Source organism: Carettochelys insculpta, chromosome 1 (genome assembly GCF_033958435.1).
Source record: "Carettochelys insculpta isolate YL-2023 chromosome 1, ASM3395843v1, whole genome shotgun sequence".
Lineage (NCBI taxonomy): Eukaryota > Metazoa > Chordata > Testudines > Carettochelyidae > Carettochelys > Carettochelys insculpta.
In genome coordinates this window covers 311,968,710-311,994,142 of record NC_134137.1, presented here as the reverse complement: position 1 = coordinate 311,994,142, position 25,433 = coordinate 311,968,710, and the positions used below count along the sequence as shown (strand labels likewise).

Genomic DNA, 25,433 nt, shown 5'->3' with positions numbered 1-25,433 from the left:
TACTAAATTCACCAAACTCTAAAACAGGAAGCCTATATTCAAGTAAAGAACTCAATCAATAAAATCAGTGTGTTACATATGTTACCTTACACTGCTACCTTGTTAAGCTTAAAATCCAAAGTTTAAACAGCCTAAAAGAGAATAAAACTTTCAACCCCAACATCCTGTCTGGGGCTGCTGCCTCTGAGAGGAGCAGGGAAACTGATCAGCGTTGGTCAATTTCCCCTGACCTATGAGTAGTGGGCAGCCCAGAGCCAGGATCTTGTCTACCTGCTGCTCACAGGAGACTGGAAAGTGACCAGCACTGTTGCATTTGTCTGTTTCCTGGCTCCTCTGAGTTGCATGAATTTTGACACGTGGGGTTGCGCAAGAACGCAACCCCTGCATAAGTTGGCGGTCTACTATAATCATTTTGTTTGTCTGGACATTGGCACCAAAGAAAGCTTCTGCTTGTACAGTAGGTCTTTGGTCAGCATAGATATATGTTAATAAGTATGTTGATTGAAGTGTGTAAAGTGTGGGTCTCCTGCTCTTCCCCCTCAGCGCCCCCCCCGTAGCTATGCTAATAAAACTTATAAGGGTAGACTAAGCATTAGTTTTGGCTGTTTATCTTTCTTTCTCTGGCAGATTGCTTGCTTGCTTGCTGTAAAACACGATTTTCCATAGTAGTGTTATTCCTCCTGATGTCCTTATAAAACTTCTCTAGAAAAGCACTTAAAGTTTTGTGACATTATAGGTAACATTTCTTTGAATAGTAACGGAGAGGTAGCCATGTTAGTCTGTACTCCAACAAAAAAACCAGCAGAAATGTAGCACTTCAAAGACTAACGAAATGATTTATTGGGTGACGAGCTTTTGTGGGACATACCCACTTCTTCAGCTCAACTTCATTTCCGGTACAGACTCATGGGTCTGTCCCACAAAAGCTCTTCACTGAATAAATTATTTCTTTGAAGAGCACCATGGAAGGCAGTCATGGAGCTTATCAAGCAGTTTCCTCTGCTTCTGGTCACCGTAAAGTGGCAAATGTCTAAAATGCTGTTTTGATTGTCGTCTTTTTGTTTAGATAGTACATATTCTCTGTTAAGAAAAGATTACATGCTTAATTGTGTCCTACCTTTCTTTCTTAGCATCTAATTGAGTTGACAGTGAGTTAATAGGCACTAGCTACAAACAAATCCTGCCAAGTGAATCAAACCAAACCTTCTCTGTTAAAGCTGAGACAAGATACATTAGATGGAAACAGACCGATCATAGGGAACAGAAAGGAAATGATGAACAGAATATTGATTTACCAGTAGAATAGACTGATGGGAGCTATACTGTAGCTTATTTGCTCTTTTCTCTATCTTTTTCTCAACCAAAACTGCCTACAAAGGATATTTTGTTTAACTCAAGGCTTCTTCTTAGTTATCGCTTTTTATGCCTGACTGCATCCTCCTTCCGGTGTCTCTTCAAAACAGACTTCCTCAAAGAGACTTGTAAAGAAGGCCATACCAAGTTCACAGTCCATTTTGGTCAATTTCACAGTCATAGAATTTTAAAAATGGTAAATTTAATGATTTCAGTTATTTAAATCTGAAATGTCAGTGTTGTAAGTGTAGAGGCACTGACCCAAAAAGAAGTTGAGTATATGGAAGAGAAGTTTGAAAGGTTATTGTAAGAGCATTGCAGTACTACTACTTTGACTTCTGCGCTACTGCTGTTGGCATTGTTGCCATCAGAGCTGGAGAGGTGGCTACTGTCCAGGAGCTCAGTTCGGGAGGCAGAGTCCCTGCCAGCAGAAGTGCAGAAATAAGGAAGGCACAGTACGGTATTGCTCCCCTTAATTTTGTGCTGCTGATGGCAGAGCATGGCCTATCTAGCGGTGCATCCAGTCAACAGCTGCCTGTCTCTGGCCACCCTGCTCTGGAGACGGCATAGAAGTAAGGGGGACGGTATTGTGACCACCTCTCCTTTTCCACAGCTCTTTTGGGTCAGGACTCCCAATTTGAGAAATGCTGGTCTTCCCCCAGATTTCATTCTCTGATGTGTTTTTCACGGCCATGAATTTGGTAGGATCCCACTTGTTTAAAACCTACTTGTCTTTGCTAAATTAAAAATAAAAAAGTAATGCACAAGACACATGCGTTCATTTAATAAAGGCTGTGAGAAAGTTGTAGATATTTGTTCTTGTTGTTCAGAAGTTGTGACCACAGTTGAAGTTGCAGTTTTGATTCTGTCAATTCAAATCCCATAATGAAACAAACAATGAGAATGTAGAATAAAGGCCTCCCATCTTCATACTCCTGGAAGGAGTCCAGTCCTGGGTTTACACCAACATATAAGCTCCAGTCATGTATGACTGAGTGCCTTTGCTACCTCTTGCACAGGGTTTCAATCCTTTTTGTACATTTGTCCCTACTGCTCCTCCCTCATGATGGACACTTGCATGTGTGTGGAACAGCCTTTAAAGTGGCGCTGTGGTGCGTTAGAGGGTAAGAATGCTATAAGGACAGAATTACTAGCAGTGTCCTTTTTTCCTCTGGCATAGGCTGGATGCTCTCTCCTTTGCCAGTCTCTAGTCCAGGGTGTGTGTGGGGCCTGAGCCTCTTCTGCCCTGAGCTGGCCCCAGCTCTGAGACCTTTGGAAGCCCTATTATGGATCTGTTGCTTCTGAGGCTTTCCTGTTCTGGTATTGCACTCTCTGGGTGACATAAGTCCCAGATCCCACCTGGCCCCACTTAGTGGCGCCTTTCTGAGCTTCTTCCCCATGCAGCTGCAGAAGTAAAGTCTTTGAGGTTGTCATCCTTGTGTACCACCACAGTTCCATCTCTTGCACCAGATTACACTGTTGTTTAGTCAGTTTTTTCCTGGATGCCAATCTAATGTCTCATGTCATCCTGAAGGGGTGGTTGGGCCAGGTTTAAGTGGTCTTTTGACCTGTGATCCAAGTCACAATGCCAGTTATTCGAATTTGCCTCGACCAACCCGCCATCGTAATGGGGGAGGGGCACTAAAAGTTGCAGTGAGTATTAAAAGTTACAGTTTCCATAACAGAATCACAGCACAAGATTTTTCTTGCTGTTTTATTCATATTCAGCCTTGTCTGACTTTCTACTGTCCTGCAAACCTGTGATTTGCTCTCTTCTCTTGATGGTAAAACTGGCTGTAGAGGGAGACCCATGCTGATAGTGAGAACTGTGGTAATGCTGTTTCTTGCAAGGTCCAGGTATGCTGTAGGGAGTGAAGGGTACTTTTTTTTTCAGTTTTGTATACGGTAGAACTTTAGGGTATGCGTGTACTGCTGGGAAGATCGACCCAGTCTGGTTTGATTTCCCAGTTTGATCTTGCGCGTCTGGTAAAGATGTGGCAAAATTAACCTCTCTGGAGTAAGGGAGGTCGATGGGAGAGTATAGAGGCTAGGTCTTTACTAGGGAAATAAGTTGATTTTGATACATCAAATCTTAGTTATGCAAATGCCGTAGCTAGAATTGCGTATCTGAAATCAACATATTTCTGTAGTATAGACTTAACCTTTGAGTTACAAACACCAGAGTTATGAACTGGTCAAAAACATACCTCATTTGGAACCAGAAGTACGCAATAAGCCGCCAGCAGAGAGGGTAAAAAATGAAATACATTACAATACTGCATTAAATATAAAGTACTTCAAAAAAGTGTAAAACTTTAAAAAAAGATTTGACATACTAAGGAAACTTTGTTTCATTTATATTTAGATGGTTAAAAGCAGCATTTTTCTTCTGCACAGTAAAGTTTCAAAGCTGTATTGTTATTTTTCAGTTGTAAACTTTTGAAATAACTGCTATAACATATGAATTACACTTTGTTTCCGAGTTGCTCTTAATGCCAAGGTTCCAGTGTATATGGGCAGTGCTGCTGTCATCATAACCTTTTTGGTTAAAATCTTGGCCAGTAAACTTTGAGGAAACTTACTAGAATTCCTTTGCTTTGCCTTCAGGATGCTCAATTCAGACTTTTTCTTGGCAGCTTTGGGAAACAAGTTCCCACTCATTTATACTCTCTGGCATTCTTTACTGCATGTCTTCACCTTTTAGGAATTCTTATACACCTTAAGCTATCTTCTTGAAGAGTTTTCTGCTGTGTTATGTGTTGAGCTGTATAGGAGGGCAAGTACCTATGAAATGGGGGATCAGTATGGTTTAGAGGCAACCAGTCTAGCACTAAAAATCTAATCAGTGCATATTTACTAACTAAAAATGTTTTACGGTGCACATTAATGTATCTAATAAACTTTGCTATGGTGTGAACATTATTTAAGACAGCGATCCTTAGTCCACCATTTTGGGGCTCTTTGAGGCTTCCTCCCCTCTTCACATTTTCTCTTTCCTCACTGAATGCCATGAGCAGCTATTTGCTGGCATTCCCAGAGGAGGAGTTCCTGGTCTTCTCCCTCACTCCCTGAGCTTAGTTAAAGACCAATTAGAATTAGTTGAACACTCGTGTACTTAGCTATCCCCTGCTGTGGGCAGGATACTACTCTGGGGAAAGCCATGAAAAAGCACAGGTACGAAGATGGATACTTATCCTTTACAGAGGAATGTGAACATAATTATTTCTTTGTGCCCAGTAAATGAATCTGCTTAATATGTGACAATTCCATTGCCCAATTTAAAAAATCTAATCAAATCAGATGTTACGCAGCTAGTCATGTGAACTTCGATTTTCAATTGGGAAGTGAATTTAGGAAGGAGAGACTTAAAAACCTCAACCAGCAAAGAATAAAACAACAAAACGTGTTTCATGTTAACACAAGCAAAAAATTCCCAAATGGTGTCGTACAAAATAATGCATGGAAATAATGAAACGGATGAATCCTTATGTTCATGGCATGACAATAAAACACTGCATTTTAGTAGCCTCCTCAACCCCGTGTCTTGACAAAAAAGAGCTTGAGAAAGAGGTGAGAGAACTTCAGCTCTCTTATTCAGCCATGTTGAGATGTGTATTGAATATTTTAGAACCCATTTAAAAATATATTAAGGAAAGGTTGTCTTCTTCCCAGCTTGTGTGCCTTGTTACGGATGAAAGTCTGGATATCAATAAAATCCCAAAGTAACTTCTATTTCTCAGAGCTAGAATTGCTGATCTTGATGTGATAGAAGAATTATTAGATAAAGTTCCCCTGCAAAGTGGCACAACTGGAGAGGAAATTAAAATACCTTGAATCTGGATAGCTTGAAAGAATTCATCTTACCACCAAAAAAAAAAATTACAGTAATAACAGTCCACAGTGCTCCTGCTATGCTTGGAAAGAAGAACGGGAGCATAGCTGTGCTGAAACATACCCTGAAAATGGACAAGTGACCTTTTTTCATATCATTGCACTGTGCATGAGCAATCCTTATTTGTAAAGTCTTGTTCTAAATTATGTGATGACTGATATAGTTCATTGATCAGTTGTGTCAGAGCTTTGGGCTAGGATTCGTCACCAATTTTGGCTTTTTGTGTGAGGAATTTGAAGAGCCTCATATGGGGATTTGGTTTTGCCCATTGAGATCAGATGGATTTCACACATTTTGTGGATGTTTGTGAACCACTCTCATTTTTCGCTGTTGGGCGTGGAAGAACAGATCAGTTTGCACTTTTGGACAACTTGGACTGGTAGCTATCTATTACATTTCTGTGCAATGTCACTTAGCACTTAAATGAGTTAAATGTGAAAATGTAGGCTGAGAATAAGATTATGTACAAACTACATAGCTATCAAAATATTCTTTGTCAGACTGTAGTTACTACACAGCAGTGTCAGCAAAGGTGACTACTGTGTTTTTTTCAAACTTGCAGAAAGTGGTGAGGCAAAATATCCTGGTGCTGTGGATGCTGCCCCCTTGAGTCAGAGGCATTTCTATTATGTACTGGATGAGCTGAATGAGAATTGAGGTGCCGGATTCAGTGATTTTAAGAATTGTGACAAACTATTCCTTTTGGTGAATAATCCATTTTTCATTGAGCTGGCTGACATGGAAGAAATCTGCGTGGAGCTCAGAGATGCAGATCTATTGATGGAGTTTGTGAAATTGAAAGGCTCTGGTAAATTAGCATGCCAATTCAGTCAAAATACAGCTGTGAGCTTCTGCAGATTAGTAAACCATCTTCCAAAAATGGTTAAATGTGGTCGCAAATATGGCTTCTGAGTCACATAACCGTGAGAACCACTGGTTTAAAAATTTCTTGCCATGCTGTGATTACAGTGGGCACATGGTAGTTTATTGATGCTCTCAGTACTTTTAAACAGAAAGTCATTCTTGTTCTTATTCAGCTAACATTTTCCCGAGTGATGAATTATGAAATTAAAGCGGGAAGCTGAGCTTCACCTGTAGGAGAGGAAGTTTTGGTTGATCTTATAATAGAGATGAGACTTCCTGGTAGGTTGTAGTGCACGAGGTTCAGATGTGTTTTAATGCCTCAATTTGGAGAGACTTATCTGTTAGTCTATAAGGTGCCACAGGACCCTTCATTGCTGTTACAGATCCAGACTAACCCGGCTACCCCTCTGATAGTCAATTTGGAGAAAACCTCAGTATTCTGTGTCCTCATTTTCTCTTTGACCTTGTTTCTGCTGGATTGATGGATGTAGCTGTTGACAGTTGTATATTTTTTCTACAGCAGAGCCTGGCAAAAAACATACAGTTACAGTGTGAATATGTGTTTTTGCATTTGTGTCTGATCATATGTACTGGTGACTCTAGTATCATATAAAAATTATTTAAAAGGGAACCTTGAAAATAAGAAACAGTTTTGAGACATACCCAGTAGTTGGATAATAAAAATAATTAGGTTTTTCAAGTTAGGCTAAGTATACAAGACTCCTACAGTGTTATGAAATAGGTATTGGGCCAGTGGGTAATTAAATAGTCCCAGGACCGTAATAGTTAAGTAGTCGATGGGAATATGACCTTTGTAAAAGAAAAAAACATCATCTGAAATCTGTTGGCAATCACATGATGGTACACTGTGTCTTTAACACCCTTCTACAAATTCTTGAATGCATTTGTTATCTTTCTGCCTCCTTCCGGCTAACACAATGGAACCTGGAAATAGAGAAAATGAATGGGGTAAATGCCGTATACTTTATAAGGATTTAGACTGGCTTTCAGCTTAAGATGTTAGCTTTAATATTCAGATAAGGCTGTATAAATCAAAAAAATTAATGAAATGTATTGAAAAATGATTTATATGTATTTAAGGTTTTGCCCTTGCTTGTAAGGTCTTGAGTGGAGATTGCCTGTTACTGAGTGTGTATATACAGCACATATCACAATGGGGCCTCAGTTCCTGTTGGGCCATCTAGAATAGATGCTACCATAGTACAAACAATAAAATAATATTCACCTGTGCTTTTAGTTTTTGTGGATTTTCTTAGTTGTTCCACCTGTAAATAATTTGACTGCTTTCTCAGTTTTGTAACATTATCCTCCCTCATACTAGTGTAACTGAAACAGTTGGCTGTGTGATGTGAACTGCAGGAACATGTGAGCCAAACAATTTTGTCCACTGTCTTGGAGTCTTCTCCCTAAGGAGTGGGGAGTCATCAAATATTTTAGAAGCGTCAAAAAGCATTCTATTAAACTTTATTTGAGTTTATATGTGCTAGTTTTAAGTTATGAAACTGTTTCAGAAGCTTTAGCATCTCAGGATTCATATCTCCCTGGTTAAAAAAAAAAGATGGATGACACTTGGTTTTATAGAAGTATACAGATCTTTCTGTTTGAGATCTTGTAGGACTTTCCATAAAATAACAAAACTGTGTATACATAAATAGTTTGTACACAAAGTTGAGTAACAAGAAGCAAAAACAGTAGTGGAAACTCAGGTATTTGCTTCTGTTCTCTCCTCTCCTCTCCCTTCTCCCCAGAAACACTGCTGCCGCACAATTTATTATTTGTGGTGTTTCACTTATTTGTGTAAATGATTTTTCTGTTACTGATTTTTCTGATAACTTGATATATGACTATGGGTAACAATGTATGACAAGGACTATAAGAGAGTTCAAAGAAGAGCTAAATCAATTCATGGAGGTTAGGTCCATAAAAGGCTATTAGCCAGGCAGTAGGAATGGCATCCCTGGCTTCTGTTCGTCAGAAGCTGGAGATGGATGGCAGGAGACAAGTCGCTTGATCGTTGTCTTTGGTCCACCCCCTCTGGGACACCTGGCACTGGCCACTGTCAGCAGACGGGGTGCTGGGTTAGGTGGACCCTTGGTCTGACCCGGTAATGGCCATTCTTATGTTCTTAAGAGCCATGGGATATACTATTTTTGTGCACAATATATAGTAATTGGCAAGTGATAATTCAAATGAATCTATAAAGGCTGTCTTTCAGCCTACTCCTCCACACAGATCCATAATCTATACCAGCGTGGGGAACTTTATTTGGGTTGGGGGTTATATAAAAAAAGACTCCCCCCACCCCTGCCCTTAAAAACAAAAAACTTCACAGATGTGGCCCCGTGACTGAGACCCCTCACACTCCAGCACTATGGGCAAGTGGGTGGAGAAGTGGGGGGTGGGGATCTGTCCATGAGGCACGGGGAGCAGGCTAGGGGTGAATCAGCAACATTTGGAAATAGCACTTGTGTTTTCTTTCTCTTCCTGTGAAAGTAGAACGAAATCATTGTAGGATTAAGCAGTTAACTCTAGGCTTTTTGTTAATTTCATGTCATTTTAGTGGAATTTTTTTTCAAGGTACAAATCAAAAGTTAGTGACATCAGATTCATGTGTTTGAATGTAGATCAAAATAGGATGTGAACTGTTTCATGAGGGAGGGACATGCTGTTGCACTTCAGGCCCGAATGTTTCTGTGTTACCTTGTTTGATAATTCTCTTGATATTTAAGACAGTATTTATGTTGAATAAGTATTGAGTATTTTAGGTAATATGTAATCCAGATTTTTTATTGTATTTTAGGAAGCTGAATATGGTGGACATGATCAGATAGATTTGTATGATGATGTTATCTCTCCATCTGCAAATAATGGCGATGCCCCAGAGGACCGTGATTATATGGACTCTCTCCCACCATCAGTTGGAGATGATGTAGGTAAAGGAGCAGCACCAAATGTTGTCTACACATATACTGGAAAGAGGATTGCATTGTACATTGGAAATCTTACTTGGGTAAGTGTTGTTCAGAATTGAGTTACACATGTGCTCGTTTGTAATGGGCAGTAATCTGATGCTAGTCAAACACACTCCTAGTTGAATTACTTTTAAAAGACAACTGTAATGTTCTTTGAGGTTTCTCTGAGAATTCATGCTCAGACTATGCATTGCAGTGACTTTCCAGGCAAAAAAAAACTGTTCCAAGCATCTGTTTTAACAGTTGTGTCTGTAGTATTTTCAGCTACTTGCAGACTGAGGAACCAGACTTGTATTTCTCCAGAGACTATGTAATTTTTGTTGTTGGCACTAATTTTTCACTTGCAGTGTGCTATTTAAAAATAAAAATGTGTAAGATACTAGAATAGCAGCTGAACTTGTCAGATTTTGTAGTGACAGTTAATCTAAAAACCAATTTCTCCACCCCCTTGCATGCAAAATTGAGTTTGTGATTGCGTCCTCTGCTAAAACCTGGATTGGGGCCGGGCAGGTAGTCTTCATACTTTTAAGTGCTGCAATACTTTGATTTCAGGGACTTTCTAGGTAAATAAAGGAGGTGCTGATTTGTCATGAAACACTTCATTTAAAAGCTTGTTTATAGAGGTGGGAGTTTCAAAACAGTGTTGGTCTAACTCTGCTCCCATTGAAATCAGTGGCCAATAGGCCAATGCTGAGAGTTTTTGAAAATCCATGTATGCTTTAAATCTGTATCCTTACTCCTCACCTAGTTCTGTTTAAGATGTCATCTACAAAATGTTGCCTTTGCCTTCTTAAGGATTGTCAGTTTTTTAAAAATTATGTTAAAGTGACATGAGATTCAGCAATTTAGTTTGCTTGTGATGAGCCAGAAAGGTATTCAAGGCTCTAAACTAAAGCTGGGGTGTGCACGTGTTAGGTATGTAGAGTATGTGGTTACCTGACTAACAGAAGTGCTACCAGTTACTTCAGGCCAAACGCCCACCGCCCACCTAGTAACTAGGGAGTGGCTGGCTCAGCCTCTATCCCTGCTTGCACCCAGATCAGTCAGTTTCCCCTGTTGCAACTCTTTATTTAAAATGCAGAACCACCACACAGACTGGCTCAGCTTCCGTCCCTGCCTGTGTGCCACATTAGCTCTTTAAATGCAGAGCGGTGGGTGTGGGATGGGGAGGAGTGGTTAACTGAGTAACAGACAGTAATTCTAGCGGTTACTCAGTTACCAGATTACCTACTGTTTAATATCCCTAGTGTATGTTGGGTGGGGGAAGGGTTTAAATAAGGAGTTTAAAAACTAGCACGTGCAGTTCCGTCTCTGCTGAAATTTTATGAAGCTTTGGAGTTAAACGTTTTCTTCTTATTCCAACTACAGGTGCACACTTAAGATCAGGATGAAAGAGTTTAACTTCAGAAATGCATAATGTTTGCCTTAAGAATATGCTTATAGCAGATTTAGATGTTGATGGAAGCCACATATCCATGTCCCACTGAAGTGTCTGATAAACTCTTCATTTCTTACTCTTTCTTTCTGTTTTTTTCATGTGTCACCAGCAATTAAAACAAAAGCTGTTTAAAGCTTCAAAAAAACATCAGATTCATAGTTTGAGATTTTAGTAAAGTAACTTAACTTGGGTCAGTTGTGGCACTGGTATGGAACACCAAGTATAAGGAATACAAATGTGCTAATACATCTGAAAATGAAGTGTGCTATTGAAATGGTGTCCAAATCTGACTTTGTTCATAGATGTATAATTTGGGGCTGATAGAAACTACTGAATCTGGTTTAAATAAGACAAATTTGCACTCTTTGAAGTATAAAACAGACATGACTATTGAAATTGGCCAGATTAGGCCTGGCAGCCTTGAAAGTAAGTTTTCTTTTTTTTTGGTCATAAAAACAGAACTTCTTCAAATGGAGTTTTAAGACGATACACTATGTAATAGGGCTGATGATACATGTCTCATGCTATTAGTACCATATACGAATTGGGAATAAGGGAATTTCAAAGTCGGGGGTTTATTTGGAAGTGCCTGTGTCTATGGCCCGTTTCTGTTTCGAAAGCAGCACTTCTGAAGCATGACTGGCTGCCAGTATGCTAATAAGGTGCTGAATATTTATCAGTGCCTCATTAACCAGTTCCAATCTATGTCATTTACATCCCCCTTCCGAAAGGGAGGGGCATGTGTAGCCACTGCCAAGGAAAACTGGTATCTTACTGTGTTTTGAAAGTTGAATATAAAAATGTTTTGCAGTGGACAACAGATGAAGACTTAACTGAAGCAGTCCATTCACTGGGAGTAAATGATATTTTGGAGATAAAATTTTTTGAAAACCGTGCTAATGGCCAGTCAAAGGGGTAAGCATTTATAATCTACTTTTTCTACTGGTGATCATTGATCTGCTCCAGTGAGCATGGTTGGTCTGTGTTTTCCACTGCTAGAAATGAGTTCACTTTTGTTGGACAGCTAATGTCTAGCAAAGGTTTTGTACTCTTATTATTTCACATTAACGACTAATTCAGTTACAGAAATAAGTTCTGAAGACAAGACTGAACTTTCAGTATTTCCTGAATGAGACTGTGATATTGGCATTCCTTACACACGCTTTTATTTTCCTAGATTTCAGACTGTGCGCTCTTAATTTTTTTAACCCCTCGTCAATGTGAATGCTTTTTCATACCATTTTTTGACAGATCTTTTTCAAAATTTGGTTTCTTAGCCTTTTATTTCTCGATTTTTGTTTTGCATAGCTCTGCCAGTACCTCTCAGTCCTTACTAATAATACACCTGAGACTCCAGGGCATGTCTATTGCTGACTAGAAATGGTCAATTGTGTGAGTTTTGTGATGTGAACAAATTGACTGTTTCACTTGTGATTTAAATAATATTTGATTTGGTCTTAAGGAGTTCAAGGGTCTAGTTTATTTGCTGTTTGAGTATTTGGATTATACTCACTTGTCTGTGTGTGTGAGAGAGAGCAAGAGAACTTTTTTGAACTAGCTTTCAGGATGCAGTTTTGATTTAATTTACAATGGAAAAGAGAAATCTGTTGACTTATGCTAGCTTTGTCAAATACGGCTTCTTGATGGGAAATCATGTCCTTTGGTAAAAAGATGGGTTTAAAAATCCTTTTAAGCATGACTAAATTTGATTGTTTGTTAATTTTAGGTATCCAAAACCTAAAATAAATTTCCTTAATATTAATTTATAGAGGAGAAAATATTCATTCTTTTCCTTTTGAGCTGCTCTGAAATTCTCAGAGAGAGAGAGAGAGAGAGAGAACTTTCCATAATCCATTTGTTTAATTTATCTTTGCAATGATTCTTAACAAGGCTAGTCACTAGAAGCACAGTAGACCCCCAGTTTACGCCTACGTTGCATTCCTGGGAAATTGTGCTTAAGTTGAATTTTGCGCAACTATAGGCACAGTTTGGATTCCTTGGACCCAATGCTTTTTTTTCTGGCAGCCCCAGCCAGGTTCCGGGGTTGAATGGCCTGCCATCCCTGTGGCTGGGGGTCGGCCAGAGTGCAAAGCTCTGCTGTCAGCTTGAGCCCTGGAGACCCAGCCAGGCCTGGGGAAACCTCTGCCAGGGTTCCTGGCTGGGTCTGCTGGCGGAGCCCTGTGTTCTACCTGGCTCTCAGCCAAGGGTCTGCTGGGGTTCCGCCCCAGCTAGGTCCCAGGGGCTGGAGCTGCCAGGAGGGCTCTTTGCTCTAGCCGTCTCCCAGACCAGGGCTGTCAAGGTTCTGTAGCAGCCTAAAAGAAGAACTGATGGTGTCACAGAGACTATGCGAGCCTCCAGAATCCTACTCATACACATGAATGACACACTTCTCAGGGTGTCCTGTTCTATTTGATTGTTAGTTTTGATTCACATTGATGCAAGATACGTGCAAGTAGAATATGCCTAAGTCAGGGGTCTACTGTATGTTTAAAAATTGGAAATTTGAAACGAAGGATCTACATTTTGTGGACATGGCACATAAACAGGTGCATACTTTATGGTTTAGCAGAAGAAAAGTTACTTTCCCATCTTTCCTATTCATGGGCATTTCAGATTGAATGATGCAAAAATTGAGTTCAATTTTATAGTTAGCATTCTTTTCTCTTGCCTTCAGAGTTCTCTTGACAAATCATAGCTGTAAGAATGAATTAATCAAGTTTATGAGGAGATTTTTTTTTGACAGACATTCTTTTGCTTGCCATGTATTGACCCTTTCTGCGGAAAGTAGGCAGGCTCTTCTGATGCAAGAAATTGATGTAACTTTTCACCCTTCTTTTTAGGTTTGCCCTTGTAGGTGTAGGATCTGAAGCATCCTCCAAAAAGTTGATGGATCTCTTGCCTAAAAGGGAATTGCATGGGCAAAATCCTGTTGTAACTCCATGTAATAAACAGTTTCTGAGTCAGTTTGAAATGCAGTCAAGGAAAAGTAAGTTGTCTTTTCTTAGTGGCATCGTAAGTTTAAAGAACAACGGTCCGTTTCAGGATAGGTATTGCAATGTGCAGTCACTCCACGATAACGTGTATGACTCCAAATAGTTATAAAATGGTTAGTTAGCCCCAACAATTTATAACAAGCTTTCCCAATACTTCTGTGGTTTTTTCCCTATAGTTCTTTGAAAAACTCTAAATGCGTGAAAGCATTAATTCAACCAGGTTGAACAAAATAAATTAATAATGTGGACATTTGCAGGCAAATTGGACTAAAGGCTGGTGTCTGGGTGGTTCTGTTTGTTGCAGGACACAGAGGGAGGTGGATATCATTGTTTTGTATTTCATACAGTAGTTGGGCCAAGAAATAAAAACTGTGTAATGGGAAGCACATTTTTACATGTAGCAGAGAACTTTTAAAAGTCATCAATGAACTTATGATGTCAGTAAAAATATTAATTAACTTTTTTGTAGTATACTTTTATTTGGTCGCTATGTTTGGTTCCCTTCTCCACATGCAGGAGGAAAGGGACAAGGGAAACAAATATAGAGGCAGAATAAAAATGGCTGTGCTTCTCTTCCCACCCTTTTGGGTAGGCCGTACTCATTGCTAGCTGACAGCTCAAAGCCACTTCTGGCTCTGGCCCAGAGAATTATGTCTGTTTACTTTTCATGTTATGTAGCAGTGGAGTCCCTAAAAGATTTAGCAAAGCAGGCATCTCCGGGTATTCAGGTCCTTTTGCACACTCCCAGCGTTTTTTTCCCTTCCTTTTCTCTGTTTAGTGAAGCATCTGAATATGTGGTCTGCAAGCATCTTGACACAAGCATAGCACCGTTTGAGAACCCACTTTTTTATCTCTGGACCCCCAGTGGTCTGCAGACCATATATAGCAATCTTTGGTTTATGGTCTGAGCATGGGACAGATTATTAAGAGACTGAACACAATTGCCAGCTCTTCCATTGATAATCAGAAGGAATTTGGACTAGTCACATAACTTGTCTGTGACTCATTTCCTTATCTGTAAAATAGGGAGAAGGCTGCTTTATAGAGCACTTTGAGATTTATGCATGAAATGCTCTATATAAATATGAAGGGTAAGTACTCAGCTTTACTGCAGCAACTATTGAAGAGTATATAGCAATGCCACATCCCCCCACCACAGACACACAACCCTCCTCCCCCCAAAAAACGAACTCTGTCAGGGATTGTGGGGAGAGGAAGGGAACCTTTCATGTTACGGAATGATAATATACTTGTGCTTTCCCATTGCAGCCACACAATCAGGCCAGATGTCTGGGGAAGGTAAAGCTGGTCCTCCAGGAGGTGGCTCACGTGCAGCATTTCCACCAAATAACAGAGGACGAGGCCGTTTTCCAGGTGGCATTCCAGGTGGGGACAGATTCCCTGGACCTGCAGGACCAGGAGGGCCACCACCTCCTTTTCCAGGTAAAGACCTTTGTTTAATTTTCTAGCTTACCACTTTCAGTTTTTAATATAGCCATCTATTTTTATAGCATAAGTTCTAACTTGGTTTGGGAATTGCAAAGATCCAGAGAATTGGATCTGACATACTTGTTTACAATGTCTTCACTTTGTCACTGGGATTTAGGGTACTGTGGGAGCTCTGTGTCACTGTTCAGCATAGGGAAATCCAACTTCTGACATCAAAGGGGTATTTTCAGGCTCCAGAGAAGTGGGAGCATGAGTATGAACAAACTTAATAGTATTTACAACAAAAATCTCTAATGTGATAACTTTATTTAGTGTAACAATATATTTTAAAATCATAGTTGCACTGAAAAATTATAGGTGCCCCACCATTCTGTATGGGCTTGTCTTTGCAGCTTCATTAGTCCAAGTTATCCAGTTAGCCTCATTTGAGTGAGAGCAATCACTGCAATACTAATCTCTAGCTGCATGGTGTAGCTGCATTCTTCTTTGAATGCTTGCTCTTGTCCGTTCCTTGTTAGGTGTATGTGCACTGTGTGCTTCGTTGCCACAGAATTTTTTTCCCCTTAGTAATATCTGTCAGGCTGGCTCTAGCTCCCTCTGGAACTAGGTGCTTATACGCCAGTATAAGATGCATTGTCGGTCACACATCTCCATTCCTCCTAACCACCTTGATGGTTGCTGAAATGACCTCTCTTGCTCTGGCAGGGCTTTTTATTCCCTGTGGTTTTTGGATTCTAACTTCCTTCTTAGTTATCGTAGCCCAGTTATATACAGTTTTTTATAATTCATGTTGCTGCATTTAGTGTAAATAGATAGTTCCTGTCATCATGGGAACTTTGCCTCAGTTTTTGGGCTTCAAACTTTGTGTCTCCTGCTGCAAACTTTTGCTTATGAGTAATCTGCACTTCAGCTACTTGAAATGCTTGCTGATTGAAGTACTGTGCAGAGGCTCACGTGAAGCACAGTTGCTGGTCTTCAGACCACATGCTAAAAAGACAGAGACTTTAGGCTAAAGGCACTTTCATGGGACTTGCCTTTCAGACCATCCTTAGAGCTGAGCCACTCAAGTTTTGCACCGTGCACTTTGGCATTAGTGCTAAGCTCTTCCTAGCACCATTGGCCTACTTTGGTTTTGCAGAGGAAGCACAAAAGCAGCACTCAGACAGTGGGCACTGGCTGATGTATATAAAAGGCAAGTGTGGAGAAGGCAATACAATGAGATCGGTGCTGGGCTTCCACTCCTGTGCCTCTGATGGCACTATCAGCTCTGCCTATAGCATTGAGTCCATTGTGGGATCTGGTGCTGACACCTGAATGCTACTGTGGTGATACCAGTGGTCTGACTGTTCCATTGACCCAGGATGTGTTTCAAGAGGCTAGGAGACTGTTTTTGTTCTCAGTCACTCCAACTCTGCTGGGACACTTATCAGCTCCAGTGACTAGAAGCCAGAGAGAAAAAGGAGCACTAGGCTCCTTCCCAGCACCTTCTAGGAGTAAGCTATCCCTAAACCTATTGTCTGTCACCTCTGGTCTGCTGTTAGTCGCCAGAATCTGGGCACTGCATGGAGTACTGCTCAGAGGTGATCTCAAAAGGAAGACTCCTGAGTAAAAAGGGGAGCTTTATATGCATCCAAAAGCCCTCCACCAGTACCAAGCCTATGCCAGTGGACTTCGGTTCCAGTTACCCTTCTGACACATGGCCAGAAGATCACTGGCCTTTGCAGTGGCTTTACTGGGACCTCTGGGGATTTCTCTTGGTATCAGGTCGTGTTCTCCCCCACCCAGTGTTCCTACGAGGTGGTTCCTGAAAGATAGGTTGCTGCTCCTTCCCACTTGGCTCTGGACTCCAGCTCTGATACAGACATTCAGGAGGTGTTCCAGACGGTGCCTTTTTTTTTTTTTTTTTTAAAATAGAAAAGTACCAGTACTCAAGTCAGCTCCCTGCCCATCTCTTCAGTCAATCCTAGGCTAGGACTGCCAAGGCGCTGGTGGTCTCTGCTGGCACAGAAAAGCACTGGTTCCAGGTATAGTGGGGGAAGAGGAAAGATCCTTTCCTCAGTTGTGGGTGTCATGGGACTCTATAGCCTGCTTCCACAGGATGATGTCAGGACCTTCTAACATAGGTGCTGACTTCTCCTTCAGCCTTGCATGGTCATACGTAACATTTGACTGCTGGGTTCTGAGTACAGCAGTAGTCAAGTACACTCTTCAGTTTGTATCCCCCCTTCATCCCTGTCCCTCTCCAAGGACCCTTCTTGTGAGTAATTCCTCATCTAAACCCCTCTTGTGAATGGGGATTTTGTAGGAGGTTTCAAAAGGCTTGAGAGCGAATGGGTTATAGTCCTGCTATTTCCTAATCCTAAAGGCCCAAAGCATCTTGGACCTGCATCGCCTCAACTGGTATCTCAAGAAACTGAGGTTCCATGTGGCCTCACTGGACTGTTCGCAGAGGTCCAGTGAGTCAGCACCAATGTTTCCTCTAATCTTTTCCATCCGTGTGTGGAATAAATTTTTTGTGACCCAAAGCATGCATGAATATGCTTCAGCTGTAGAAATAAAACCTAGCTGTGGGCACTCTGCTAATCTGCTGGGCAGCATTTCAGTCTCTCCTGAGTGGCTGCACGAGTGCGTGTGTTACAGGCGACACTGGTCAACACTACCTGCCATTGCCCTCCAGGTTTTCATGAAATGTGTGGTGGTAGGCAGCACATATGTATATTTGTACTTCAGCAGCTGGCTGATCGAGAGTCAGTTGCAGGCTAAAATACAAAATAGGACCAGCATCGTCTGAGCCCCCTTCTGAGCACTGATAAATGAACAGAAGTTAACTCTTATCATGGTTCAGAGAATAGAATTCGGTGGGGTGTACTCCACTCAACCCAAGCTAGGGCTTCCTGCTGGCGGCCTGATTCCAGAGCATTTCAGATCTGTTATCTAGTGTCATAGACCACCAATCTTGATAGCTCAGGCTTTCTTGAAGCTACTTGGGCATGTAGTGGCATGTACTTTCATAGTCCAATGTGCAAGGCTGTGCCTCAGACACCTCCACATGTGGCTAGCGCCAGTATCCTTTCCAAGCAGATCCGACATGGACTCTCAGTGCATGGTCCTTCTCCTGGTCGTGGCCTTCCTGGACTGGTGGAAAGACCAGAAATCAATAACGGTGAAGGTGCTCTTTATCCCTCAACAGTAGGTAACTTTAGTCTTGGACATGTCAGACCTAGGTGGAGAGCTCATCTCAGAACTAGTAGAAGGTAGAAGTAGTAAAAAAGCCTTGCACCAGGGTTACCTTCCTAACCCTGTGGAGGCGCTGCTCATTTTGGGATTCTCGGTATGCTCTCTCTCCATCTCGATCTTCCTTCCACTCTGTCTTGGACTATTTGTTCCACTTAATCCAGGAGGACCTGGCCCTCACATTTATCAGAGTGCACTTATCAGCCATCTGTCTTCCTGTGAATAGCAGGTCGTCATTCTCCAGCAAGATGACAATACTTTTTCTCCTGTGGTTGGAGAGCTTCTCATTAGCTACGAGCCAACCCCCATCCCCATGGGACTTACATTTGGTTCTGTCAAGGTTCTCGCTTCTCTCTGAGCTGTTAACATTGGGCTGATACTTCTGTCTTGGGGGCTTGTCTTTCTAGTGCTGATCACTTTGGCCAGAGGGGCCTTTGATATCAAGGCCTTTGTCAGACTTCTCCTTACAGACCACTGTGCCCAGGCAAGGTCCATCTGCACCCCATCCAAGTTTCCTACCAAAGGAGTGTCACAATTCAATAACAGCCAAGACATTTTCCTACCAGTCTTTCTGAAACCTCACAAGAACTCTGAGGAATGGTGGCTTCACTTGTCAGACATTAGAAATGTCCTCACTTTTTATAAACAAACCTTGCATCAGGTCCGGAGAGCTCTTTGTTGCCATGCCTTCATTAGCAGCATTTCTTGTGCAGGTGCCAATCCAAGACACCTACAGAGGTGCAAACTGCTTGCCAGTGCATCTTTCATATCCCACTGTATCATTACCCAATGGGCCTGAAATGATACCAATTTTGAAAGAACAGTGTCGCAGTCAGCATGACTATGAACTCCTAGCCCACGTCTTTGGCTACTGCTAATAAGTCATCTAACATGGAATGGACATGAACAAGCATTCAAATTAAAAATGGTTACTAGCCTTTCATAACAGTTGTTTTTAAGATGTATTACTCATGCTCATTCTATGACCCAGCCTACTCCTGTGTAAGAATTAACCTGTAAGAAGGAATTCAGAATGTATGTGCTGATGGCACCCCTGACAGCGGTGCATAAGCCTGCACCTCCAGAGGGTGTTGGGCCAACCTGCTGGATGATACCACTGAGGGAAAAGTCTCTGGCAATGGTGCATAGAATGCACATGAGTAACACATCTCAAAAGATTAGTAACTATTTTTTCTATTGCATATTAGCTTGAACATCATAGCACTCAATCTTTAACTTGCCAGCTAGCTCAAGTTTTTAAAGCATTTCCTCCTCACTTGAGCTAGAATTTTTTTTTTGTGTGGATGGGACTCAGATTCTGGGGCAACACTCAACTTATATCTCAAGCTGATACTTCAGTGAAGAGAAACCATGTGTGTGGTGTGGGGCATGATTAAGTATCTCTCCAAGTATGATCATACAGCAAAATCACTTCTCTATATCATTCACATTTAAATCAACACTGAAACTGAAAATTATTCATTTAGAAAAGAACTGAAGGCGGATTTTGGTGCTACACCCAGCCTTAACTTTCCTTAACAATACTTATGATTTTACAATTACTTTTCTGTACTTAAATGTAGTATATATTCTTTTTCTGTGAAGACCCACACAAACAGCAAGGCTAATTTATCTTAAATCTTTTTCAGTACTGGTAGTCTTTGATGTTACTTATATTAGTAATAGGTGTCAGATTTTAAGTGTAACTTTTAAAAATGTTAGTGGTGTCCTTTTAAATGTTTAGTTGTGAAGTACCTATTTTTGAACTTAATCAGTTACGATAATTTGCCTTTTCTTAGACGTGGGAATGTATAATGTCTCATGCGCATCAAAATTTCTCAGTGCGACTTGCAAAAGTATCGGTTAAAATGATCTAATTGTGGAAATAACTTTATTTTCGCATTTTTCTTTCAGCTGGACAAACTCCACCACGTCCACCTCTAGGTCCTCCTGGTCCCCCAGGCCCACCAGGTCCACCACCTCCTGGTCAAGTTCTTCCTCCTCCATTAGCTGGTCCTCCTAATCGTGGTGACCGTCCACCACCACCAGTTCTGTTTCCTGGACAACCCTTTGGTCAGCCTCCGCTAGGTCCACTTCCTCCGGGTCCTCCACCTCCAGTTCCAGGCTATGGCCCCCCTCCAGGTCCGCCACCACCACAGCAGGGTCCACCTCCACCTCCTGGCCCTTTTCCCCCTCGTCCACCTGGTCCACTTGGGCCTCCCTTGACACTTGCTCCTCCTCCACATCTTCCTGGGCCACCTCCAGGTGCTCCCCCACCTGCTCCACACGTGAATCCAGCTTTCTTCCCCCCACCAGCCAATAGTGGCATACCTACTTCAGATAGTCGTGGTCCACCACCAACAGATCCATATGGCCGACCTCCACCTTATGACAGGGGTGACTATGGTCCACCTGGCAGGTGAGTGCTTTCAGTCTTGTGTGTTTGGAAGCACATTTATTCCATGCAGGAGACACACGATTTTTTTTTAAAGGTAGCGTCTTTTCCACTTTCTTCGCTAAAACACCAGTCAGTGTTTAGCTAGTTGTAGAAGTATCGTTAGATAAACATCCATCTCTTCCTCTTGTACCTATTCAGTTCAGACCTCTGTCTCTGTTCACCTTTTGTAATCTAGGTGTCATTATTGACTTTCTCTGATATTTTCTGTTTCTATCCGGCACTACCTCTGCAATGGTTTATTTATGCTTTTGTCTCAGCTCTACATCTAGCAATGTTCACCTGTTTGCTAACTGTCTTATCATGGCCTTTCCAAGTCCCAGCTCTGCAAACTTCACCTTGTGCAAAATGCTGCTGCTGTTTTTCTTAACATATAGTATTGTATTTGTTAAGTATAGTGCAGCTCAAAGAACCATGACTATGTGTCCATTATTTTCATGCACTGGCCCCTATTCCTTTCAGGACTGGGATTCTTGTCAGAAAAAACCCTCCATGGGGACTTTTACCTTTCTTTCTATCTGCTTACCTAATACCAATGTTGCTGTAGTTGGTACAAAATCCTTCTCTGCAACTCTGGCTATCTGGAACAGCCTTCCTGATTCTCAGATCTGCATTGAAATATCTGCTCTCCTTTACCTTTACCTTTTAGTGTCATAATCCCTCCACTGTTGTTTATTATCCATTGCATTTGTGTTAAACTCTGTGAAGCATTTGGGGATTGTATATAAGAAAGGCATGGAACAAAATTAAGTTTTAATGTATTTACAGTTAGATGTTATAAGTTATAGTAGTCATGCTTCCAGTGTAAGGAAGACATGTTTATTCTGTCCTTTAATATTCATTTTTTGTTGTTATTTCTGTTTGGATCTGGTTCTACCAATGGTTCGTGGAAATCAAAAGTAGAAATCAATTGCTTATAAATTTAATGTTAATATAGAAATTGTATGGAAGTTTAGAGCTTTTGGCATAATTACTATATATATATATATATATATATATAAACCCAAAGTCTCTTCTGGTATCCAAAATTGAGGTTGCCAACAGTTTGAAGAAGTATGGGGGAGGAAAAGGGTGGGAAAACAGGACAGAATCACTGCATTTGCTGTCCAATATTTTCATTATTTTAATTTCAAAATTACAATCCATAACTATTTTAAATTGTCATTAATTATATATCATAGGCGTTTCACTGGAAATAACATGTCCATAAGAGAACAATTACATATTCCATTGTATTGGAGGCATACGAAAAATAATACTCAAAACTCAGGGAGGTATGAATTTTTAGACATTTCCTCTTATGCTAAACTGGCTATAGGATCTTGTTCCACTTCTTGCTCTTAAGAGGATAGCATTGCTTATCATTCTGCATTTTCTTTCTACCAGAATAACTAACACTATTTTAGTAATATTATCCAGCAGTCAATCAGTTTCACAGTCTCATTAACGTCATCCTCCAGATATTTTGTATGACAGAGACTGGCTGATAGAACACTGCAGAATTGGATGGGAAATTTTTATCCCCATTTTGGATTGGTTTCTGTGGAAACCAAACACAGGTGATCAATAAAATATTATTTACAGTACTCAGTGAATGCAAGAATTCCCTTTTACAGTGTTAAGTGTAAGCTGGACACTTTCTCCTCAAGAGTTCTTGTTAAAACAGTAAATTGGAGCATCTTTGAACTTGACCAGAAAAATATTGGAAATTAAAGCAGAAGTAAAAGCTTTGAAATATTATTCAGGAAGTGGAGCATTAATAATGCTAGACCATATTTACTTCATCTGCTGCATAATTTAAAGTCCTGATGTGATAGAGCGGGGGACTGGGAGCCAGGAACTTGTGAATTCTGATCCCATTTTTGGTTTATATTTCACCTCTGTGGGCACGTCACCAGAATCCCCTGCCTCAGTTTCCCCATCTATAAAATAGGTATAATAACTGCTGGTGTCATAGGGGTGTTGTGAAGATTAGTTAATATCTGTAAAGTATTTTGAAGATGGAAAGCACACTATAACTGCTTATAAATCTTCAGTATAAATGGATGATCAAAGATGACTTAAGCACATTTACACAGCAGATGTTTTAATGTTATATTTTTGCCTGCAAATTTTATACCACAACTTTTTTAAAAAACAAAACCAACCAAAAACCAACCAAAAACCCGCTTTCTGTCTTGTTTGTCACTTTGCTTAAAGTTGCAAACTTGAGTTGTTAACTGCAATGCTATCTTCATAAGCTTTGAGTTATTTTTTAAACTTTAATTTTATTACTTGCAGAGAAATGGATGCTGCAAGAACACCTTTAAGCGAAGCAGAGTTTGAAGAAATCATGAATAGAAATAGGGCCATCTCGAGCAGTGCCATTTCAAGAGCTGTGTCAGATGCCAGTGCTGGTCAGTAAATCTTTAGAGTCCCTCCTTTTCCATCCAACTAAAAGCAATTCATATAACTGCCCTATAATAATCTTGGAGATGTGAAACCACTTTTCTGATTATTTTAAAAAGAAATGCTGTCCTGGTTGTAGGTATTTCTTATGACTAACTTGATTTGAGCTATACTCAGATTTATATGGACACTTGCTGGTTACATATATAGACCATATATTTGATTGTTGGTGCACAGCATGGCTTCAGTGGTTGTTACAGAGAAGAACAGCTGTCAAAGGATAATAGTTTTACAGATGTATTTGTTTACATTTTAATCTTTTTAAACTATTGAGAGCAAATTTATTTTCTTGTTTTCAGGGGACTATGGAAGTGCTATAGAGACCTTAGTAACTGCTATTTCCTTAATTAAACAATCCAAAGTATCTGCTGATGATCGTTGTAAAGTACTTATTAGCTCCCTGCAGGATTGCCTTCATGGAATTGAGTCCAAATCTTATGGTTCTGGATCAAGGTAAAGCTTTCCTGTCTCATTAGCTAGCTACAGTCTAAATTAAAAAGACATGTAAGGGCTAGGAGGAAGGTGTTTTATCTTAATTTTACAGATAGGGAACTGAGGCACAGAATAATTGACTTGCCTAAAGTCACACAGGAAGTCTGTGGTTGAGCTAGAAATTGATCCTGGATCTCTGGAAGCCCAGTCAGTTGTCTTAAACACAAGGCCGTCCTTTATTCCCAAACTATTCTTGATAGCTTCATGTTAAACATAATTTTGATTTTTCTGTCATTTTTGAATGTTTCTGTCTATGCAGCAATAATAGCATGTAAACATCAAAACAAAATTATTTACAAACTTATGAACAGATTGATACATAATCATGCTTAAGAATGCAGTTAATTAAAAAACCAGGAAGTCCTGGGGCACCTTATAGACTTAACAGATTTTTCTGGAGCATAAGCTTTTGTAGGCAAAGACCTGCTTTGTCAAGTGCATACAGTGGAAATTCCAGAGGCAGCTCTTAAATATACAGGCTCATGAAAAGATTGGGACTCCCTTCTTTTCATGAGCCTGTATAGTTAAGATCTGCCTCTGGAATCTCCGCTGCATGCATTTAACAAAGCAGGTCTTTGCCCACAAAACCTTATGCTCCAAAAAAATCTATTAGTCTACAAGGTGCCCCAGGGCTTGTTGTTTTTGCAGATACAAACTAACATGGCTACTCCTCTGATACTTATTATTTAACCAAAAAAAAAAAAAAGTCCATATTCTGAATTACGCAACATTAGTTTTCTTTTCTATAATACAATTATCTGTATTATGCATATCTGTATAGATAACTATGAATTTTAAATGGAAAAGGCTACTGAAAGGAAACATGAGGGGGAATGGCAGATTCAGGTCCATCAGGCTTCACCCAGTATTAACCAGAGATGATATTTCTTTTAGAATTCAACTCCATATGGAGTTTGGACAGATACTCAGTTTGTACTCAGTCCGCATGCTGTACTAACAGTGCAACTTACTCATATTCATATTAAAACATACAATACCACTGTCCCCACAAACTTTCAATACCTAAAATGGCTGGCACATTTGCAGGAGCCATTTTAGGTTGCATGCATTCCCATGACCAGCTGTCTTATCCTCCTATGCTCAGTTTTCTCTATCTCCTTCGTTCCTCCTGTTAGTCCCCAGTACTTGCACATAATCTCAAAAGGTAGAGCAGAAAGGAGATAGTATTATGCTGGATCTGCTGCTGGTATCCTCAAAAGTGAAGAAGAAATGGGTTAATTTGGAAAAGTGGGAGTAGAGTATATATTCAGTATCCTCTGAATACCAAATCTGTTCTATTATTTGGTGTCTGCCTGAATTGAAAAAACAAAACAGATTTATCTTTTCTGTGCAGTATATAAATATGCATCTCCATATCAAAACAAATAGATCTTCCCCTCAGAATTCTTGTTTGAGCATTTTCATTTTATTAAACATGCAGAACTGAACCCATTTTAATTTTCTGGTGCTATATTTATGTATTTTGAGTAAAAAATTAATGAAGTAATTTCTTTTAGAAGACGTGAACGGTCAAGAGAGAGGGACCACAGCAGGTCAAGAGAAAAAAGCAGGCGCCACAAGTCACGTAGCAGAGATCGCCACGATGACTATTACCGGGAAAGAAGCCGTGAACGAGAGAGACATCGTGATCGTGACAGAGATCGTGACAGAGAGCGTGACAGAGAACGAGAGTATCGCCATCGTTAGAGAAGGTGGGTTATGTTTTGTAGGGTTGGTAGTTACTTGAGTTAACAGTAACTACTTTGGGTTTGGGATTATTTATACAGTAAATATGTTACACTTAATTGTGGCCCAGCAGTAT

The 25,433-nt window shown here is 40.5% G+C and overlaps 1 protein-coding gene across 6 annotated transcripts in view; it reads left to right on the top strand.

Moving 5' to 3' along the window:
• CPSF6 (cleavage and polyadenylation specific factor 6) overlaps positions 1-25,433 on the top strand; it is a 50,071-nt gene that overhangs the window by 4,660 nt on the left and 19,978 nt on the right. For 3 of the 6 annotated variants that reach the window (XM_075013088.1, XM_075013070.1, XM_075013079.1), the window contains exons 2-10: positions 8,931-9,140; positions 11,352-11,455; positions 13,381-13,526; positions 14,803-14,976; positions 20,131-20,635; positions 21,853-21,945; positions 22,952-23,067; positions 23,419-23,572; positions 25,129-25,323. In XM_075013088.1, coding sequence (XP_074869189.1) covers positions 8,931-9,140; positions 11,352-11,455; positions 13,381-13,526; positions 14,803-14,976; positions 20,131-20,635; positions 21,853-21,945; positions 22,952-23,067; positions 23,419-23,572; positions 25,129-25,318 — 1,692 coding nt within the window. In that variant the 3' untranslated portion in view covers positions 25,319-25,323. The remainder of the gene's footprint in view (positions 1-8,930; positions 9,141-11,351; positions 11,456-13,380; positions 13,527-14,802; positions 14,977-20,130; positions 20,636-21,852; positions 21,946-22,951; positions 23,068-23,418; positions 23,573-25,128; positions 25,324-25,433) is intronic. The other 3 variants (XM_075013096.1, XM_075013116.1, XM_075013106.1) reach the window with 3 other exon arrangements.